Source organism: Pteronotus mesoamericanus, unplaced genomic scaffold (assembly GCF_021234165.1).
Source record: "Pteronotus mesoamericanus isolate MK-2021 breed Mesoamerican mustached bat unplaced genomic scaffold, CSHL_Meso_final scaffold_582, whole genome shotgun sequence".
NCBI lineage: Eukaryota > Metazoa > Chordata > Mammalia > Chiroptera > Mormoopidae > Pteronotus > Pteronotus mesoamericanus.
The window spans coordinates 3342671-3363137 of NW_026555323.1; the positions used below are offsets into that span (position 1 = coordinate 3342671).

The following is a 20467-nucleotide window of genomic DNA, read 5'->3' on the forward strand; positions in this document are numbered from 1 at the left end:
ACCATCCCAGCCACGCCTGCCCTTCGTGCGGAATGCGGACACGGGCCCGTATTCCCCTCACAGTGCCAACGGAGCGGAAGGAACTGGACAGAATGACTTTAAAGAAGCTGTGCAATAGTAAGTTATTTTCTACTATTCAGAAATTTTGACAAAGAATGATAATGGAGGACGAGATGCCTTAATGGATATTGAATTTATTTTCAAGGTGCTTAAGCAAAACATTAATGTAACGGTCTTGGCTGGGTGGCTCCATCGCTTGCAGTGTTGTCCCCTCCCCCACACCCTGGACAAGCAAAAGGGTTTGACTCCAGGTCAGGGCACATGCCTGGGTTGCAGGTTCAATCCCCACTGAGGGTGCAGACCGATCAGAAGGCAACCGATCGATGTTTCTCTCTCACACTGATGTTTCCCTTTCTCTCTCTCTCTGTCCCTTCCTGTCTCTCTATAATCAATAACTATATCCTTGCATGAGGATTTAAAAAAATACATTAGGTTAATGGCTTAATGTTAATAGCTAAAGAGTTCAACGAGATACGATAGTTTCCAAAATCAAACCAATAATCTCCAGGAACTTAGTAAATGAAAAAAGTAGCATTTCGATTCAGTAGGAAAGAGAGTGTTTACTTTGAAGTGAGGTTGGCAAGTAGGTTATTCATCTATATAATTGTCTCCAGACATATGAGAATAAAATATAGTTGACTAAGATCTAAATAAAAACAATAAAAACACAGGGAAATGTAAAAGAATGGTTGCATAAACATGGAATGTAGAGTTCTCTCAAAATGATTCAAAAATCTCAGAAGTGATAAAGCCTCAGAACAAGAGACGAAGCAGCATGGAGCCTCTGACCAGCCAGGCGCGGCCGCAGCCGTGAGAACACGCACCTTTCTCGCCGAGGCCGCGAAGCTTCCAGGCTGTGGGTCTGCAGCCCAGGATGTGTCCTCAAGAGACGGGCAAAAAGTTAAACACAACCTAATGGCATTAGTTTGAGGGGATGAAAAATGAGGACAGGCAAGCAGTAACTTTGTAGCCAGTACATCTGAAAATCCAGGGGAAAAAAATAGATGATTTTCTGTGAAAATAGGAATAAAACGGGCAAAGAAAAGAACAGGTTTACAAAACTCTGAACAGACTACGAACCACAGAAAGACTCTTACAAGACAGCAGCAAGGGACACTGAGGGGGCCTAAACAATTAGCCATGTCCTTGAGATCCGCAGCGGGGATGAAGTCCCCGCGTGTCCCCCACCTGTTGGTGGCTGCCCTGGAGAGCCCACGCCCGGGGCCCTGGTTGAGGGGCCGGCCGCTCGGCCGAGCGAGCGCCGGGCACCACAAATGCCCACAGTAGTCGGGGGGGGCAGCCCAGGAGAACACACCCCAGATGGCCTTCCAGAAAGCTCTTCCGGCTTTGAGGTTCATCAACTCATAAAAAGCAGCCGCGAGAAAAGCACAGAATGGTTGTTTCCATTTTCTTCTTCCCACAGAACTGCATCGGCACCCAGGAGCGAAGGTCCACGCGGGCCAGTTCGCCCCACGCCACGCCTGTGGCGTGCAGCCAGGCGTGGGCCGCCTTCGCGGCCTCTAGACCTGGGAGGGTTGCTCTGGGCTTCAGGGAGGCTCTTTGCTCTTCCCTACTGGACAAGCCCAGCCCTCCCGACCCAGTCTGCTCTCCCACACCTTAAAAACCGTGCGAGGAGTTCTCTCACGCGGTCCAGCCCCCGGAAAGGGCGAGTACAGGACCTGCTGTAAACGGACAGGGGCAGGAGCGCTGCCTCGGGGGAAGAGGGGGAGGGAGCCTGGCCTTGCCCGCGAAGCGCAGTTTATCACGTCAACTAACCCTTCGGTGACCCGGGGACACAGACGTCAAAATAAATCTTTTCCATCAGTATTTCACTGAATTTGTGATTAATTCGAAGGAAAAGTCTGGAAACCTCCGGAGGGGTCCCCTGACCCTGACATCCTGGCGTGCGGGAGGCTGACAGATTTATTTCCGGAGCGGCCCTCGGCGTCCGGGTCGCTGGGCACGGCACTGCCAGGCTGTGCAAATGAAGCTGCGGTAATTTTTCATGGGTCTCTTTGGAGCATTTCACAGCCAGGCGTCCCTCTTATTTATGGTCTACCGGCCTGTCTAGGAGTAAAAAGGGCCGTTATGACAGGAAGAGGGGGTGCCCCTGAGGTTTTTACTAAAGCACCAGCGAGGCAGGCAGGTGACCTCCGGGCTCTCCCCAAAGGCGGGCAGTGGGGGGCTGAACCTGGAGCGGGGCAGGCAGGGCAGGGAGTGGGGAACTTGAGGCGGGTGCTGAGCATCCCAGGGACGCCCAGTGGGCATTCCGTCCTCGAGGGGAACTAACTGGCCGAGACACAGAGGAAACAAGGCACAGGGGACAGAGTCCCTTACAGGGCGACCATCGCCTACGGAGTGACCCACGACAAGCCACAGAACCGCTGCAAGCTGTGGGTTTCTGGGGTCAGGGTGAGCATCGGATGAGGTTAAGGAGGTACGAAGTACAAGATATTAAATAACACCCACGAATGTTTGTTGGTGTTATTTTATTATCTCGCCTGTCAGATAGGTTTGTAAACGCTTGCCGCTATTTTGGAACCCATCGAGGATGCCACTACTGTGACAGATCTCCTCGTTCACCTGGTGACACCTGCCTGGCTCAGTCACCTGGCTCACCCAGTCCCGTCCGGGTCCTTTCTGAGGGGCGCCTGCCAGTGAGGCCCCAAGGCACACATGGGTCCCTCATGCACATGGGCACTCCCAACCCTGATCAACGCTGCGAAGGTCCCCAAAACACCGGTAATCAGTCTGCACTACGACAACGCTGAAAACATCTTGCTCAGTGACAGACACGAGACATGAAAGGCCACATGGTGTGTGATTCCATTCACACGAAATGTCCAAAACAAAACAAAAAAAATCTAGAGACCCAGAAAGTCAATCTGTGGTTGTCTGGGGCTGGGGGGCGCGGAGCAGGAATAGGGATGGGATGCCTGAAGTTTATGGGGTTTCTTTGTCAGTTGATGGAAATGACCTAAAATTAACTGCGATGATCGTATGTATCGGTGAAGATACTAGAAACGACTGAACTGCACACTAAAAACAAGTGAGCAGTATGGTCGATAAATTGTATCTCAAAAAAGGTCCTTTAAAAAAACAATTACAAGCACATTGTAGGACAGTTTTAGGGGTTTCAACCTCTTCCACGTTCTGCTGGATACCTACCCTTCGCAAGTGTGCCGTGAACACACCAGGTGGGAGACCAGTGAACCCTGCCTCCGCCACAATGGCCTCCCCTGAGGTCTTGCTGGGAGCCCGGCGTTAGGGGGGCTCTCTGCGCCGGATGGCAGTGGGCCACCCCCGTTCCTCCCCAGGGTCCAAATCCAGTGTCCACAGCTGTTCCCGCATCCAAACCCTTCCCCAGCCCCTCAGATTCTTCCTTACTCTGAGACACCAGGGACTGGGTGCGTGTTTGGGCCAGAGAGGCACTGGGTCCCTGCCAGGCTTGGGGCTGCACCAGCCAGTCATTTGGGGAGGGAGGGGGGATCACCCTGGCTTCCCCACCGAGCCTGTGGCAGGAGCCCATGTGCCAGCTCCTCCTGACCTGACCCCCCCCCGCCCCCCTCCCCGGCCAGGGGCCTCCAAGCCCCAGAAGGAAAGTTTCAGTTGAGCTGATCCTTGGGTGGGGTTGCGGGGAAGGGAGGAGACCTGTCCTTCCGACCCTGGCTTGAGCTGTGACTTTGTCCCCTAAAAATACAGTATAGCGAAGTCTCAGCAGCGTTTCTTGATTGAAATATATTTGACATATGTAACCCTGTGCAAGTTTAAAGTTCAGCAATCGTAGCGGCGTTTTGGTATGGCCATGGCAGTATCTCAGCTGGTCACCCCAAGCTCCCCCTTGTAGCCCCAGCTGCACTCCGGCCGCGGTGGCTTCAGCTTTCTTATGCTTTCAATTTCAATCATGTGAGCCTTGGCTGATGTTTATTTTTTATTTTTTAGGAGAAAATGGTCCTTTAAAAAAGACACCATGCAGTACAACCCCTGATGCAGACATCTTCTTTGAGAGAGAACACAATAATAATTGGTAATAGATTTCTTACCACTTTTTATTTACTGGGAAATGGGGATTTTAAAAACATCTCATTAGAATTGAAACTTCCACCTTTTAACGGACTCCCCCTCCCCCCCCTTGGCTCTATATTGCTTTCATTCCGTTTCACTCTGTCAAAGAAGCTTGGCAGCTTATGGCTGCTCAGTGTTTCCAAATTCCACTTTGCGCGCATTTAAGTGCATTAGAACTCAGGCACGTGTCCGGCAGGCCTCATGCTGTTGATGGAGGTAAAGAGGTGCAGCGTTGTGTTCATTCTGTTCTGCAACAGCCTTTGCAGGGTTGGTGGGGGATGCACATTAAAGAGAAATCCCCTTAAAATCCCGAACAGGACGAGAATCTAGAGTTTTGTTTTGTGCGCGCGCATGTAAAACATTTAAGGGAAAAGTTACCTAATTAAAAAAACAGGCCTTTCAGTATAGCTTTTGTTATATAAATTACACATTCAAGCCTATAACCTCCCCTGATGTTTTGGGGGGAAAAGTAACAGGTGCTTTCCCTTTATATCATCGGATATTTCACCCTTTCCCGTCTCCGTTTCATTGTACTCTTTCTGTTTGCTCATTTAGCTGTTTCCTCTGCAACAGATGCTCAAATTAATTGTGAAACAGTAAATCTATCAGAGGAACAGGCTCTTCATTTCCCCCGCGCCCGCCATCCCTAGAGAGAGGGAATCTAAGGAGCGTGGGGACGGGAAGGTGCCAACGGCAACCTTCCTGCCACGGAGGCAACCGGTGGGCGAGGAGGCCAAGCCGGGGTCATGGGTCCTCTTCACAGGATGTGGGGACAAGTCCTCCAGTCTTGGGAGTGTTTACGAGACCTTTTTGTCCCAGTGACACTTTTCAGGGCAGCACAGGAGTGTTAGCGGCAGCCTCCCCTTGAACACAACAGGGAGGTGGCGCTTCCGGAGACGTTCTCATCCCACGAGAGGCGGGGAGCCGGCTGTACACGGAGATCCGTCCTCTGCACCCGCAGGGGTGAGGCGCCACGTTCCTCTCCTGAGGTTCCTTGGCTTAATTATGCAGACTTGCATTTTTAGGCCAGACTCTGACATTTCATTACTTAGTACTGTAATCAAAGCTTGGGGGGAAAAAAAGGAAAAAGAAAAAGCAGAGCTCTACGTGGCTGGCAGAAATGAGAGAGAAGCAATTGGCTGGTGAGCAGGAAAAGGAGCGGCCTATAGCGTTTTTCTTTAGAGAGACCCAAGCAGCCACATTTGCCACAGCCGTGTTTGGAGTAACAACAACAACAACAACAACAACAACAACAACAACAAAAAGGTGGAGGAAAACCCTATGTGAAGTTCCATGGTCAAATTAACTTGGAAAATGGTGTTTTAAAAAAAATCAAACGGGACTCTTCCCTGAATGGCCCTCGAGACGTTTAACACGCTAGTGCTGTATGTCGCCACTCAGCAAGAAGCTCACGGGACCACAAACCTTCCTCCCCTCCCGCCTTCCCTCCCCTTCTACCTCAGTCCTTTCTAACCTCACATCCGTTCACATCTTACACGGCTCGTGGGCAGGAGAAGGCCTGCGAGAGGTGGGAAGGGGTCCGGGAATCCCTGCGGGGCCCTCGCTTTCCCATCCTCACCCCTAGTTTTTAGGGGCAGCTCAATGGACCCCGCTCCCTGAGGCTCAGCTTCACGTGGAATCATGCTATGCCCAGGTGCAAATACCTGTCAACTGGTATTTGTTCCTTCCGAGAACATAACATACCTATCAACCAATAAACTAGAGCTTTTTCTTAAGTTTTAATTTCTTTTCTGGGCTCTAACATAAGAGACTGTGACAGCCTCGCGACCTTCAGATGGATACGGGAACATTACTCACGGAGTCGCTGTGTGTTTCTGGGGGAAACTGAAAACACTAGAGCACTAGGCCCCCTGGTTGGCCCTTAATGAATCGCCAATTTCGGAATCGTGACAATATCAAATGGGGCGTGGTAATCGGCTGAAAACCAAGGGAGGAAGGACCTGGGCAGAGCTGCCCAATGGACACCCTTGGGCTAATGGATGGCGTTGTTGTTGGGTTTTGTTTTGTTTACTTTCTTTTAATCTTGGGGATAGAATACGGGAACTTCACGCAAAAGCCTCAGTTCCCAGCTTTTCTTAAAAAGTTCCAGGCTCACTAGGCCTTCGGCAGGAGCTGCTCCCTCGAGACAAGGCCTGTGGGGTCGTGGCTGGAGTGAGTGTGTGTGTGGCTTGGCCCCCCGCGGGCCGTGGGTGTGTTTTCTCCCCTCTGGAAAGCGGGGCGTCCTCCTTCGTCAGCTTTCCGCCTTCCACAGCTCCCCGTTATTTCTGTCCCCACTCCCTTTGTTCTTGTGCGTTTGTGCCTGCCCTGACACGCTAGTGGGGCCCGAGGGGGAGGAGACACAAGGCGCAGCTGAAGCAGCTGCATGTCCCTGGGCTGCTAACACCCTGGATCCAGAGCCGGATTTAAGCACCACATTTCCTCTTAGAGACCACCCTCCTGGCCAATGGGAAAGGCCTGTTCAGTACAGGGCAGGCCCAGTAGGCCGGGAGGCGAAGGGGACAGAAGGGTCACCTGAGAGGCTGGCTCCGGAGACCGGACCCCTAGGGGCGCCCCCCCCGCCCCCCTGGCCAGCCTCATCTCTCCGCACATCCCGGCAGAAGATCTTCTAGGGAGGGCACGGCCGACAGCTCCCACAGGATCAAGGGAAGTCTAAGGCTGCTGCCCACTCCCGGCTTCCTCTCTGCTCTGTCCCCAAACACAGGCAGCCCCCACCCTAGGCTCCGAAGACTGGGGGAGTCCAGCCCCAGGGGAAAAAACACCAACATGCATGGACATCGGGAGCCTCCCAAGGAGCAGGCGCCGGTAGATGAGAGTCCATGTTGTGGAGAAAACGACAGTTCATCTTCCAGCCCCTGTTAAATTTCTGCAACCAGTGGCGGGAGGTCGGGTGGCAAGTCACTTCTACCCGCAGCTCACCCGGCTCGACGTGCCAGGATGAGCAAACGTCATCTAACAGGTGACCGGAGACTGCAGACAGTGAAACGTCCCCAAGTGTCCTGACCACGAAGTCGCACTGACAAAACCATCAGAGGACAGTACGGGGGTGTTGCTGCCAGGCAGGCATCAAGTCCAGGGGACAGGAGTCTCAGGGACTGAGTACTGCGGGGTCCAGGGGGACCCCCCAACAGGGCTGCGGCCCCACGCCTTCCGCTGGGCCCTGGCCCTGCTGCTCTGCTCCTGACACCCCTCCCTCTGCTCCTCACAGGACCACCTCCTTGCTTTGCCCAGGCCCCGGCTCTCCCGTCACACGCTGCTCGGAGCTCACCGCCCCTCCCCTTCCTTGTCACACTTCCTGTTGTCAGAAACCGCCACCTTTGCCTGTCATCGACCTTTCCTCTTAGAACGTGAGCTGCCCACGAGGAAGGAGCAGTGCCAGGACTTGCCTGTCTTGTCACCGACGTGTCCCCAGCACCTCGTGCATGTCAGAGACGTGGCTCTGCCTCTGTAAAAGGCACTGATCCAATACATGGAAGAACAAACGACTGTACACGCGACCGAGAGCTATGCGTATGGGACCATGGTTGGCTTACTTCAAACATAGCAATTTTTGCCCTGCCTGGGTGGTTCAGTCGGTTGGAGCACTGTACCATCCACCAAAAGGTTGTGGGTTCAATCCCCGGTCAGGGCACATACCCTAGGTTGCAGGTTCGAGCCTCAGTTGGGGTGCTTATGGGAACCAATCGATGTTTCGCACATCGATGTATCTCTTTCTCTCCCCCTACTTCCTCTCTAAAATTAACAAGCATATCCTCAATGAGGACTTTTTAAAAAAATACCCATTTTCATTTTGCTGAGAACGTTTCCTTGGCTGGGAAACTCTGGAGTCTGGAATCAATGTTCAAAGGGCGGCTTTAGCCATGAAATGCTTACCGATGACAAGGGCCAATCCGAACGAAAATGAATTCGAACAGAAGAGCGTTACTACAAAAGGAAAAATTCTGTGGGATTATGACAAACCACGGAGAGCAGTTAAACACCAAATTGCTTATGAAGTCGGGAGAGGCCAAGACTCTTCTTGGTCCATGATGAGTGGAATAAAAGCTACTTCTCCCAGCCACACAGGAAGCCGTGAAGGAGACGGGACGGTGACCGACAGACACGCCTCAAGAGGGGCTGTGGGAGTCTGGGCGTGTTTTCCTTCATTTTTTAAGCCAGGTGGTTCCAGGAGTCCAGCCTAAGGCCGTGCCCTCTTATAATTTATTATTCATCCCGACGCAGCTAAATCAGGGTTGCCCTGGCGACGGGGGGACTCTTCTGAGGGCTGTGGCTACATAATTAGTGTTGGCTTGGTTACCAGATGCTTTCAATTCTGAGATCAGCGTGCTGGCCACAAATCCTGCTGCAAAAGCCTCAGGAAAAAATTCAAACAGGCTCTGGGAAGAAGGGCACAGTCCCAACACCGATACGTGGACATTCACAGCAGACTTATACACGATAACCGAAAACCGGAGATAGCTCAGGGGGCCTTCGACAGGTCAGCGGTTAAACAAAGTGTCACGTGTATGTGCCATGCAAAGCCACGGAACAATGACAAGGAGCAGGCTGACACACACACCAACTTGGATGAATCTCTATGGAATTACGTTCAACGAGAAAAGCCAATTCCAAGTGGTTACAGGCTGTATCATTGCACTTACGTAACCCTTTGGAAATGACAACATTTTAGAAATGGCACACAGGTTCGTGGCTGCCAGAACTTCAGGTCAGGGCAGAAGGGACGTGGGTGTGGTTATAACAATATCAGCAGGAGGGAGCCTTGGGGTATTGAAATAGGTCAGGACTTTGGCTTAGGTGGTAAATACAGGAACCTACGCAGGCAACAAGAGTGCACAAAACTTAACACACATAGACTCACCCACAAAGACATGTACAAGTAAAAAGGGGGAAATCTGACTTAGATGAGTTCATCGTATCAACGTCAATGCTGTGGTTGATAGTGCTACCACTGGGGTACACTGGACAAAGGACAGCAGATTCTATTATTTCTAACAACTTTGGGTCCATCTACAAATTTCTCTGTTAAGTTTTCCATTTCAGCTGGACTGGCCACAGGTGCCCAGATCCAACACCGCTCCTGGGCGTGTCTGGGAGTGGCATTTCAATCCGCGGGCTAAGTAGTGGGGACGGCCCTCCCCAATGTGGCGGCACCGTCCCAAGCCCTGGGGGCCCGCACAGAACAAAGATAAAGGGAAGAGGAGTTCGCCTCGTATTTCCTGCCTCACTGTGGAGCTGGGGCCTCGCTTCTTCCCCCGCCCTCAGACTGGGACGCACACCTTCTGCTCCGCTGGCTCTCAGGCCTCGGACTCGGACCGATGAGGCCGGCGGCTGCCCTGGGTCTCCAGCTTGCGGCCGGCCGGCCATGGCACTTCTCAGCCTCCGTAACCATGTGAGCCAATTCCTCGTATAACAAATTTCTCTATATACAGGGTCTGGCACAAATAACGCCCCTTTTTATTATAGAATCTTAAGCACGTAATTCTGTAACATAACAATATCACACTCAAGCACGCCATACAACATTTTAGGTGAAATGTTCAAATTAAAACTATAAATTATTACACCCATATTATTATCCTACCAACCACACTCAGGCAGGCGTTGCTTCTGCCAGACACTATATATAGTAAAACTCATAATAAATCAATCTATGTGTATATATATGCGTATACACATATGAGCATACTTTATGTATATATGTGCATGTGTATACGTGTATATATATGTACATGTATACACACACACACATATATGGTCTGTTTCTCTGGAGAACCCTAATATAACACATTATATTGTATTTCTACCATAAAGATACAATAAACATAAGTAACTTCAAGATCATGAAAATAGTAAAACATGTTTTTAAAGAAAGCGGTGAGGTCTAACTATACATCACCTTTGTTTTTCATGTAATGTATTTAACTGTGATTAGTACATTCTCTTTTAATAATGGCTACTCGCGGGCCCCACAGCCTGGCGAGTCCTGCCCGGGGCGGGGGCGGTTCCGGCACACCCAGCAGGGAGGGAGTTTCTCACCAGGATCACCATCCCTCCCACGAGGCCTAGGTGAACTTGGAAATAAGGAGAAGGTGGGAATTACACATTAACCCTCCCCTCTTTGCTACTGAGCGCTTTTCTTTTATCACCTGTTCTCCTGGATCTACAGAGAGCCCTCTGCCGGCTGCTTTTCGGGAGAGAACTGTGCCCTGGCTTCACCCACCAGACACCGTGCGTCAGTAGCTGGGAGGCGCGCACCAGGGAGAAAAGGAAATGAAGCTCTCAGATCAGAAACAGACAGACAAGAAAGTAGGATGTGGGGATCTGCCCTCCACCAAACCGCTTGCCCGCGGGTCAGGTCCCCTGAGGCCACCCTGTTTCTGTTCTGGGGGATATGGGTACAAAACATCAAGTCTAGGCAGCGGCTAGAGAGAGGTCCAGTTCGCGTTCAGATCACAGGTACAGTGGATCAGGGACAGCTGGGCTGACAAGGGTGTATCGCACAGTCCCTGCAAGGGACTGTTAAATTGTGGATATGAATGTGCAAGGTGCCGCGTCTCGCTGGAAAGGACACTGGTGTAGTCATGGGGAACATGCTTCACGGCAGACACTTCTCCCTGTGACATGCCTGATGTGGCTGGGAGCTCACATTTGTCAGAAAGCTGCCCGCTGTTTTCACATCCTTGTGCAGTGACATAAAAGCTATGGCTCAGGTGGCCCGATACTTTTATACAGGAGAGCTTTCTCCAGGTTGGCAAAGATGTACTCTCACCAAAAATAAGCAGGCTGTATTCTTTACCTCTGCTGTCCAAGGCTTCTCATCCATCTCCTTCTCTCTCTCTCGATCTTTTTTTTTTTTTTATCCTCACCTGAGGACATGCTTATTGGTTTTAGAGACGGTAAGGAGGGAGAGAGAGTGGGAGAGAAACACCGATGGGAGAAACGTGGATCGGTTGCCTCCCGTATGCACCCTGACCAGGACGGAACCCACAACCCGGGCATGTGCCCTAACTGGGAATTGAACCTGCAACCTTTCGGTTTACAAGACGACACTCCAACCAGCTGAGCCATACCAGCCAGGGCCATCTCTTTCTCTCTTAATTGTTAATACAATTTGAAAGTTAAAGTGCCATATAAAACAGAAATTTCATGATTTATGAGGGGTGAGGAGCACAGGCTGCAATTTGATGCATCTGCCAGCTCCACGACTTTGGAAAAATTATGTAATGCTCAAGGTCTCAACTTCCTCACCTGTAAAATGGGAATAACAATCGTGCCTGTCTCCTAGTCACGGTCGTGAGGAGTAAAGGAGAACATATCTCACATGCTCGGAGCAGTGCCATGTACAAAGCATATGCTCCCTGAAGTTACCCATCATAGCTCAGCAGTCCAGAAATAGACATATAGACCTATTTGTCTGTGTGCACGCATGTGCGCACATATGATAATGCTGTTCCACTAGAAACTGGTTGTATTTTGACCACCCAGCATGCATTTCCTGCTCCCCTTCCCCAGTAACTTTCTTTTTGGGAATTACCTCTTGGGTCCCTTTGCTGGGACACTGAAGCCAACTCTTTCTTGTCTTGGCCAATCAAAATGCTCCTCCCTGGCTTCTGACTACAGCGAATAAACAAAGAGGTTAAGAACCACTGGGATGTTTCATGGCTACAGACCTGCACACTGTGAATTCAGGGTCCTGCTACAATGTCCCCGCTCGGGGCCAAGCCTCACACCCACAGTTCCCAAGCTTAACCTCTAGACCTTAACCTATGGGCCCATCACCCTTCCAATGAAAGGCTTCTGGAATTGTCCATTATTGTACCTTGTCACCAAAGAACTCTTAATAATTCAGGTAGCATTTCAACTCATCAAGGAAATACCAGGTGACTCAGGAAATAGTTTTAGAAAAGCTAGCGGCCAATTTTTTGCGGTGTTGGGGGTGAGGGAGTTAAATTCATCAAATGAATTCGAGAATATTACAGAATTAACTATTTAAAAAAAGCATGCTATAACCAAGGGAAATTACTAGGGTAATGAGATCTTGGGAAAGAGGAGGTCTTATTATTGGTTCCAAAGTAAGCCCACAAAGGAAAATATTCATAGGTCTGAATACACAAAAGTAAAATTTTTCTAGGTCGAAAAATAAAATAAAAAAAGATGACAATCCAGGAAATGTATTTGACCAATATAAGCTGCAGGGCTCAAAGCCGTAATATATAAAGAACTCTTACAAATCAATAAGATAAATAGTGAAATCTAAAAATGAGTAAAGGTCCCAGTCCATTTACAGAAGAAAAAATATAAATTGTGGATATGAATGTGTATATATTATCCATAAACATAACAATGCTCCTTTTCTGCTTTCACGCAGAATAGGAGACAGGGAAACAGGGTCTGGGACTCAGACCAGGAGTGAGCCTTTCCAGACCGGACGCTAGGCTTCCTTTGGGATCTGGGCCCCCAGGTTCTGTTGCTACTTTGCCCCAGTTGCTCTGTCTCCCACACACAAGGCCTTGCATAGGAAATTGAGGGTCAGAGGAAAAAGGGCTGATCCCATGGAGGTTGCCAGAGTTTTGCCACATTCATAGCACCTAGTATTTAGGAAGTAAGAAGCTGATTAAGTTGTGTATAGGGTATAGGTCGGCAAGTCACCCTTTCTGATGGAGATGGGGCTCCAGGCTGTGAGAATTCTTAGTCTGGGGCAGATCTTGTACATACCGAGGATGTTCTGTGTACATCATGTTGGGATGCAACCTGATCAGTTTGGTCCAGGCCGTACCGAACAGCAAATAACAAGGTGAGATTCTCATGGTTAGACTCATTGGTATTTCAGCATTGAAACTGGGCCAACTCACACTGGACCCGCTGGCCCCAGCAGGTAAGGGAGGTAAGAGCAGCAGCTGCCCCTGTGGACCCAAACAGCATGGCGCCGAGAAATGGAGGCCTGGCCTGGCTGCAGAGAAGATTCAGCTAAATCAGGACACCCCTGACCCCTCAGAAACGACAGCCACTGGCTGAGCCAGCTCATGGAGGGCTGGGGAGGAAACGCGTGGTTCTAAAAGGTAGCCCCGTACAGTCTCCAAGATAAAGAAACAAAGGCTCCTGTCCCCATGCCCAGCAACCAGTCCAACGAGACCCTTACCTAATGCGACCAGACGTGCCCCAATTCCTGCCGCAGCCAGATGCACCTATTACCACACCAGGAGCCAAGTCAAGATATGGAATGATGATTCTATGCAAGTTTCATATCCCCTACAATGTACATAGCACGCTGTCTACGATTTTCCTACGTCTAAAAGCTAATTCTCTTTTTAAATTGAAATGCTGAGAACAAAATTGTTTTGATGCACTCACCTCATATATATATGCTTGTATATTGGCACTTAAAATCGACTTACAAAATTGATTTTTAAAAATCCAGGAGAGAAAAATCAATGCAACAAATGCTAAAATATAATCGTTACTAAAGAGATCCATTCTAAAACAGCATTACGCTCCGATCCTTAGAAATATTCTATTAGTAACTGATGTACAAAGCAGTACAAGCGTCAATTTGTGAGAGTTTTTAGAAAGGAACCAAACTTCACTTTAACTCCTTAAACAACCATAAAATATTGGACTAAATCCAAAGACACACTAACATTATTTTAAAAATTACTTTCATGCAAAATTAAAGCCTTTGACCTTCATCAAAAGGTTTGTGTTCCATTACTCACCAGCTGACAGGCTTCTAGGGAGTTGACGAGCTGAGCATTCTGACAGGAGAGAATAGAACCAGCCAAGTTCAGCATTACACACACTGCAGAGAGCAGCATGAAAAAGGTTATCTGGAAGCGAACCAAACAAAAAATTGATCATTCACTAGGAGACGCTCAAAGGAAAAATGGTTTGGCTGTAAAAAAACCTTTCAAGTTGATCAAATAATTACATGTGTAATCTGTTTCAAAGGAAAGTCTTGTTTCTCAAAAGTTCAAATTCAAATTCCCTTAAGTCAAATAGAAAAGGTAAAACTCTGAAAAGCCGTTGTCAGCGACCATGATTTTATTTGAAATCGAAGGAAAACTATTTTAGAAGCTAAACTTGAAAAATGCTATAGAGTCTCAAAATAGTTTTAACTAGTCTCAAAAATAACAATTTATAAGTTACTAAAGAAAACCAAGTGAAAGAAGTTTATTTCTTAGAAGGCCTTTCTTTCTTTTACTATTTTTATTTTTTCATTTTCTATCACCGTTGTCCCAATTTTTTCCCCTTTGCCCCCCTCCGTCCGCCCCCCCCGCCCCCCGCCCACCCCCACACTGTTGTCCACGTCCCTGGGTTATTCCTGCACGCTCTTTGGCTAGTCCCTCTTCCCCTCCTTTCCACCATTGTCCCCCACCCCTCTCCCCGCCCCCGGTCACTGTCAGTTCTGTTTCGCGTTCCTATGTCTCTAGCCCTATTCAGAAAGCCATGTACTGAAGCCTCAGGCCCCTATCGCCCACTCTCAACAATTAATCAACTCAGGATCAGTTGTGTTTCATTTATACCCACTGCCCTCCAGGAGTTTTTGCAGCCAATATTAATATTATACGATTTCATTCTTAAATATGTTAAGTTCCTATTTCTAAAATAATTTTTTGAAAACATAGCCACAATACTGCTGTCACCTTTATAATAATTCATTAAGATCAGATATTCAGGTTTTATATTTTTTAATTATCTCAAATTGTTTCATACTTGGAACCAGGCTACGTCGAATATAAAGGAGTTCCATACTGAATGTTAGATATTTTTTAATTTATGGCTGTTTCCCCTACATTGTTCTTTTTTCTTCCTTGAAATTTGCTGAAGAAACCAGTTCAATTGTCAGTTTCCTGTAGCCTAAACTTTGTTACTTGTCCCCTATCACTTAATCTGTCTTCATCCTCTGTATTTCTTGTAATTTGGTGGTTTGATCTAGAGGCTTAATCAGCTTTGTGAAGCGCTACACAGAAAAACACAACCCTTAAAAAGTAAAACACTGATGATTTTTACACATTAATATCCAATCTGTATGACAAAAATAAATTGGAAATGTGAGAAGGTATTTGCAGTAGATATTACATCGAGTATGCAGAAAAAAATCAATAGAAAGGTCTAACAGGTTTTTTAAAAACCTGATGGCTAAAAAAAAAAAAAAAGAAGAGAGCAGAGGATGCTTAATATCACTAACAAGCTTGAAGTTCAAGTCAAAACTACCATAAAGTACCACTTCACACCCACAGAATAGCTGTAGAGGACAAATTTTCTTAAGGTGCAGGAGGGCAGGTCAGTAAAAAAGGACTCTAAAATGTGGGCAAGAGTGTAACTTAACCCAAGCGCGAAAGCAACCGGGCAAGAACACCCCCGAGACTGCTGTTTGCTTCTGGCTGGAGAAACTGTCACACAGTCCTAAGGAAGCGCTGTAGACCCTCGCAGGGAGCAAATTATTGGAAATGACCTAACTGTTAGGGAATGGATAAACAAACCGTTATACTTTCCCCCATGAAACAATTAAAATGAATCAGATCTACCTAGCTCGCTCTCAAAAACAATGTTGAATACAAACAGCAAGTTGCAAAAGGATACAGTATAGGGCCAATTTTTAAGTTGGCAATGCTCACAAAACACTTCCATATCCTGCTCATGTATATACACATATAAAATATTAAATGATACAATAGTGTGATAGCTACCATCTTTTGACACTTCAGGGTGAGAAGAAAAGATGTAAGGGCTTGTCTGGTCTGTAAAGTTTTGTATTTTAAATCTAAACCAAAATGGTGATTCATTGATGGTGAATTACTAAGATCTCTCTGAGAAAAGTGTGGCAGAAGATACATGCCTCAGTTGTAACGAATAATGGGCGCTGGGTTATGATCGATTTTCACCATGAAGATGAAAACACCAGCATTAGAACACAGCAGAGGGGGAGGCAGTCAGTGAGGCAACGGGGCGTTAAGCAGGATGCTGAGCCAGAAAGAAAATGCAAACAAGAAGGAAGGTCTTTCTTTAAGAACCAACTATATTCCACTGATTAAATTAATGCAACGTCTAATTCAACAGAATTAAATAAAACCCTGTGACCTAGCACACCCCTCCATGCCACCACAGATTCTTCTAGAATATTTCTAGGTGAAAGTGTTGATCAAATTCACATAATATTTTTTCATGGTTAATTTGCAGTATCTTCCACCCCCAAAACAGTTATATTTATTTATCCACTGAACAATTACTTGTTGAATGCCTGCAAACAAACAGCATTTTGCCAGAAGCTATGGGGCAACAGGGTAGGCCATGGGCTGTTTTCTCCAGGTTCATGTAATCCATATAATTAACTATGATACAGTTATTATTTTCCCCATTTTAGAGATAAAGTGAGATTCAGAGAGTTTAAAACCTACCCCAAATCACCACGCTGACATAGCATGAGCTGTAATTCAAATTCAGTTTGTCAACCTCAAAATCTATATACCTTTTTCATTACCCTACAATGACCTCTCAAAGCCTGATGGAGACACTAACATCTAACTTCCCTGCTCTTACTATTTTATATGGGCTATACTCACCGTATACCATGAATTGTTTTTTCATAAAACCATATAATAGACTGGAAAAATACTGTTGTAACTTTTGAACCAGTGATGCTAATTCTAGGAATGAGTTCAAGAAAGATAAAGAAAACCTTTCAATTTTTTCTAATTGTCCCATACCAAGGAAATAAACAACAAATTTTAAAAACAACTTAAGGAACAAATAACTAAAATGCTCCACCCCAGGCACTGCACCAGGAACTTTGCATATATTTCCATATCCAACTGTCACATGACCAACGGTAACACAGGCATCAACAGCCCACTTTACAGGTGAGGAAACGCCTGCAAGCCAGTTAACTAACCTGCCGAAATTCCTGTGGCCAGTTAGGTGGGCCCCGAATCTGAAGCCAGGTGACTATCTGCTTCCCAATTAGTCAGTTACTAAAGGTTCTATCAACTGTTCTGTGACCCACCGTAAGAGAAATGTATTTTACATCGTGATCCGAGCTGCACGCACACACACCGAAGTACAGCAACTTCTACAAAACACTTCCTACCTTAATGTGCAGCAAAAATTGCCTTTTTAAAAAACGCTGGTTTTGAGTCATGAAATTTCTTGTGACTTATGATTTAAAAAACGCACAATGCTTAATTCCTTCAAAGATACAGTATTTATTAAAACTATAGTACCAAAGAAAGAGAAATAGAACTAAAAGGTTAGCCACAGAGCTGAATAATTATGCATGTAAAAAAAACTGTTACTCAGAAAAAACACAACTTCCTTAGAACAATGTATAATGCTTATATACATAAACAAAATATAAAATAGCTGTTAAAGCAAAAAAGGATATGAACAATTATATATTTTTTAATTTATAAAGGTTTTTATTTTTCCTTACAAACTGGGGTAGTTAAGAAGCCATGTAATAGCCATTTTGTTTTTATTTTCTTGGCACCAAAACACTTCACTGTGTCCTTTGTTCCAGATCTCGGTACAAAGTTTTCCAATTAGTTGTATAAAGCTAGCCAAGGTTTTACACACACAAGAAAAAAAACCCACAGGCAGTAAAACAAAATAAAGCCTCTCCTCGTATATTTAAAAATGAAAATTGGAAACCAAATACCTTTTAACAGTAAAAAAAACCCCAAACACCAAAGTTTGCAAACAAGTCCGAAAGCTACACAGATGTACGTGTTACAGAAATATGCTCCCTCCAACCGACAACCCTCGAAGCCCGTGCACTTGGACGCCTGCCCCCGGGACCCCCAACCCCCAAACCTAAGACTTCAAGAAGAGGCGGCCGGGGCACTGGCCAGAGGTCTGGCCCGGTCCTCCTCATCTGCCAAAGCCTCGCAGTACTGGGCCGGCCAGTCCTTGGGGTCCTGGTTATGGACCTTGGCCACGAACTTGAGCACTTTCATCTTGCTGGTCTCCAGGTTGGTCCGCGGGCCCCACTGCAGCTCGTAGTCCACCGGATCCGTGTGGGGTATCCGCCGGTACTCCAGGTAACGCTGCCGCACAAACTCTTCGGTAATGAGTTTCTTTGGGTCTCCGAAAATTAGGTGCTTCTTTGTGGGGTACACCCCGAGGCGACGCAGGAAGTCCCAGACTTCCGTCTCCTTGACGGTGTTGCCCTTCATGAAGATGAGCCCCAAAACGATCATGAGCAGGCCGGTGGTGGGCGTGCCCTGGTCGCCCCGCACCTCGGCGTCCTCCTCCACGGGCTCCAGGGTGTTGATCAGGATGTAGCTGTTGCTCTTGGGCTCCAGTTCCACCAACTTGTACCCGAACACGTACTCGAGGCGCTCGGCGGCCAGTCTGAGGAGCTTCGAGAACACGTCCTTGTAGTCCCCGACGACGTGCTTCATGATGTCGGTCCGCTTGATGGGGATCTTCTTCTGGTCTTTGATCAGCAAGAACTGCACCAGCTCCGCCACCTTCAGCTCCAGCTGCTGCTGGGACCTGGGCTCCACCGCGGGGGCAGCCTCGGCCCGGCGGGCGCCCTGCGACGAGGAGCCGCGGGGCTCCTGTGAGCCGCCCGCCCCGCGAGAGGTGCTCGGGGCCTCTTCAGTCACGCCGCTCCTCGCAGCCCGGTTATCTCCGCCGCGGCTCCAGTCCCGGTCGGCATGGGAGCTGGGGCGGCCCCGGCTCCGCGACTTCTGCAACATGTCGCCGGCGGTGGAAGCCCGGCGCGGACTTCAGCGGCCGAGCGAGAAGCTCCCAGTAACGGGCAGCGGCAACCAGAGAGCGGCGCGCGGCGGGGATTATGGGTCAGCGCACGGTACGTCTGGGCGGGGCCAGACGGTGAGAGAGGCGTCACAGAGAGTGCGCGTTGCGTCGGCGGCGGAGACCGCGCGTTGCGTCACGGGGGCGACGTGGGGCGTCCTCGGCGTCTCCGCGGCCGCCGCACGTCTGTGCGCATCCCTACGGGTATCTGCGGTGGTATTTAAGGCTGGGGTTAAAAGTGTCGTGTTGACCAAACTGTGCCAGTGGAGGACTGGCGCCAAAACTCCGGAACCAGTGTGCGGCTGCGTTCAGGCCCAGCATAGTGATAGAGAACGAGTATCAGAAGTGCTAAAATCGGGAATGTTTTTAGATGGAGGAAACTCATGCATGGGAGAGAAATGGGGTAGAGAGAAAGGCAAGGGCCGGAAAGTACAGTGAAAGCATTTCCTTGTACACGAAGCTGGACTAAAGTGAATAAAAGACCTAGGGGACGCCCGGTTTGCTTGGTTTTCGCTGCTCCCTCCCTTCCTCCAGTTTAAACCCTCCTAACCGTTACCACCGGTGGCCTTCGCTAATGCCACTAAGAGTCTATTAAAAAGGAATGTCTGGTAAAGGCAGGCATGCCTCGCTAGCAGGACTTTCCCCGTCTTTCCATTGTTTCAGTATTTATATTTTTGCATTAAACTCCATCCGGTAGCTAGACAGCTACAACCGAACCACCGTTTAAAGCACATTTCAGTGAAGTGTTTTTGCTTGGTCAATTGAGTTTATCTTTGGGAAAGCACACGGTCATGTAAACCGCCTTGGGCCCACAACCACAATTTAGCAGAAAGGGGTAAGAAGGATGTTACGAACAGAAACACGCTCTCAAGAGATTACCGTTTAATTTTGGGCATCACTGAGCAAGTACTGCAGTAACGTGGGTCTCTTAAATTTCTTAATTCTTACTATGTATCAGCCTTAGGGATCGATGAGAAAGAAAGAATCCAGGGGTATCATCCCTCATCATCTGTGATGTGTGCACTTTGTGTATGTGTGTTTTAATTGTGCAGCTCTAATAGCCGACGTGAGTCATTTCATTAACTCAAACTATCTGGAATCTGCTGCCATGACTTAACACGCTCTTAGCAAATGTGTTCCTTTTCTATTTTCCGACTTGCAAAGAAGAAACTGAGTTTCCCTGTGCTTTTAAAGCTCCCCAGAAAGTGGGTAAACTTTAAAGAACCAAATCAAACTCAGTTCCTCTTTAATGCAAATATATTCAAAGGAAAGCAATTCAAAACACATTATTTGAATAATAGCACCAAAACACAATCTTATTACAAATTTCATTAAATGTTAGTCGCATAAATTTTTGTTTGTGATTCAATATGAAAATGCAATCTTATAATGGCACTAGAATTGCAATATTAAATGCAAGATGATAAATTCTATGTTCTCATGCAAGTATGCTAACTAAAATCTGGTAAACTATGTATAATAACTTTCTATTCCACACAAGATCTAACAATATATCCTCAAGATCAATCTTTATGACAGAACCCTACTAAGAAAAACAAATAGATCATCA

General features: G+C 47.6%; 2 protein-coding genes across 2 annotated transcripts in view; both read right to left on the bottom strand.

Annotated features, from left to right (window-relative positions):
* Window positions 1–20467, bottom strand: part of ENTREP2 (endosomal transmembrane epsin interactor 2) — a 164081-nt gene that overhangs the window by 23543 nt on the left and 120071 nt on the right. Inside the window, exon 3 of the mRNA XM_054561905.1 lies at window positions 13857–13967. Coding sequence (XP_054417880.1) covers window positions 13857–13967 — 111 coding nt within the window. The remainder of the gene's footprint in view (window positions 1–13856; window positions 13968–20467) is intronic.
* On the bottom strand, window positions 17461–18916 carry NSMCE3 (NSE3 homolog, SMC5-SMC6 complex component). The gene has a single exon (XM_054561906.1). It carries the CDS (start codon window positions 18837–18839, stop codon window positions 17958–17960), a length of 882 nt encoding a protein of 293 aa, XP_054417881.1. The 5' UTR covers window positions 18840–18916; the 3' UTR covers window positions 17461–17957.

What these genes read in the sequence shown, in the direction of transcription:
- NSMCE3 (XM_054561906.1), bottom strand. Translation starts at nt 18,839, where the DNA reads ATGTTGCAGAAGTCGCGGAGCCGGGGCCGCCCCAGCTCCCATGCCGAC.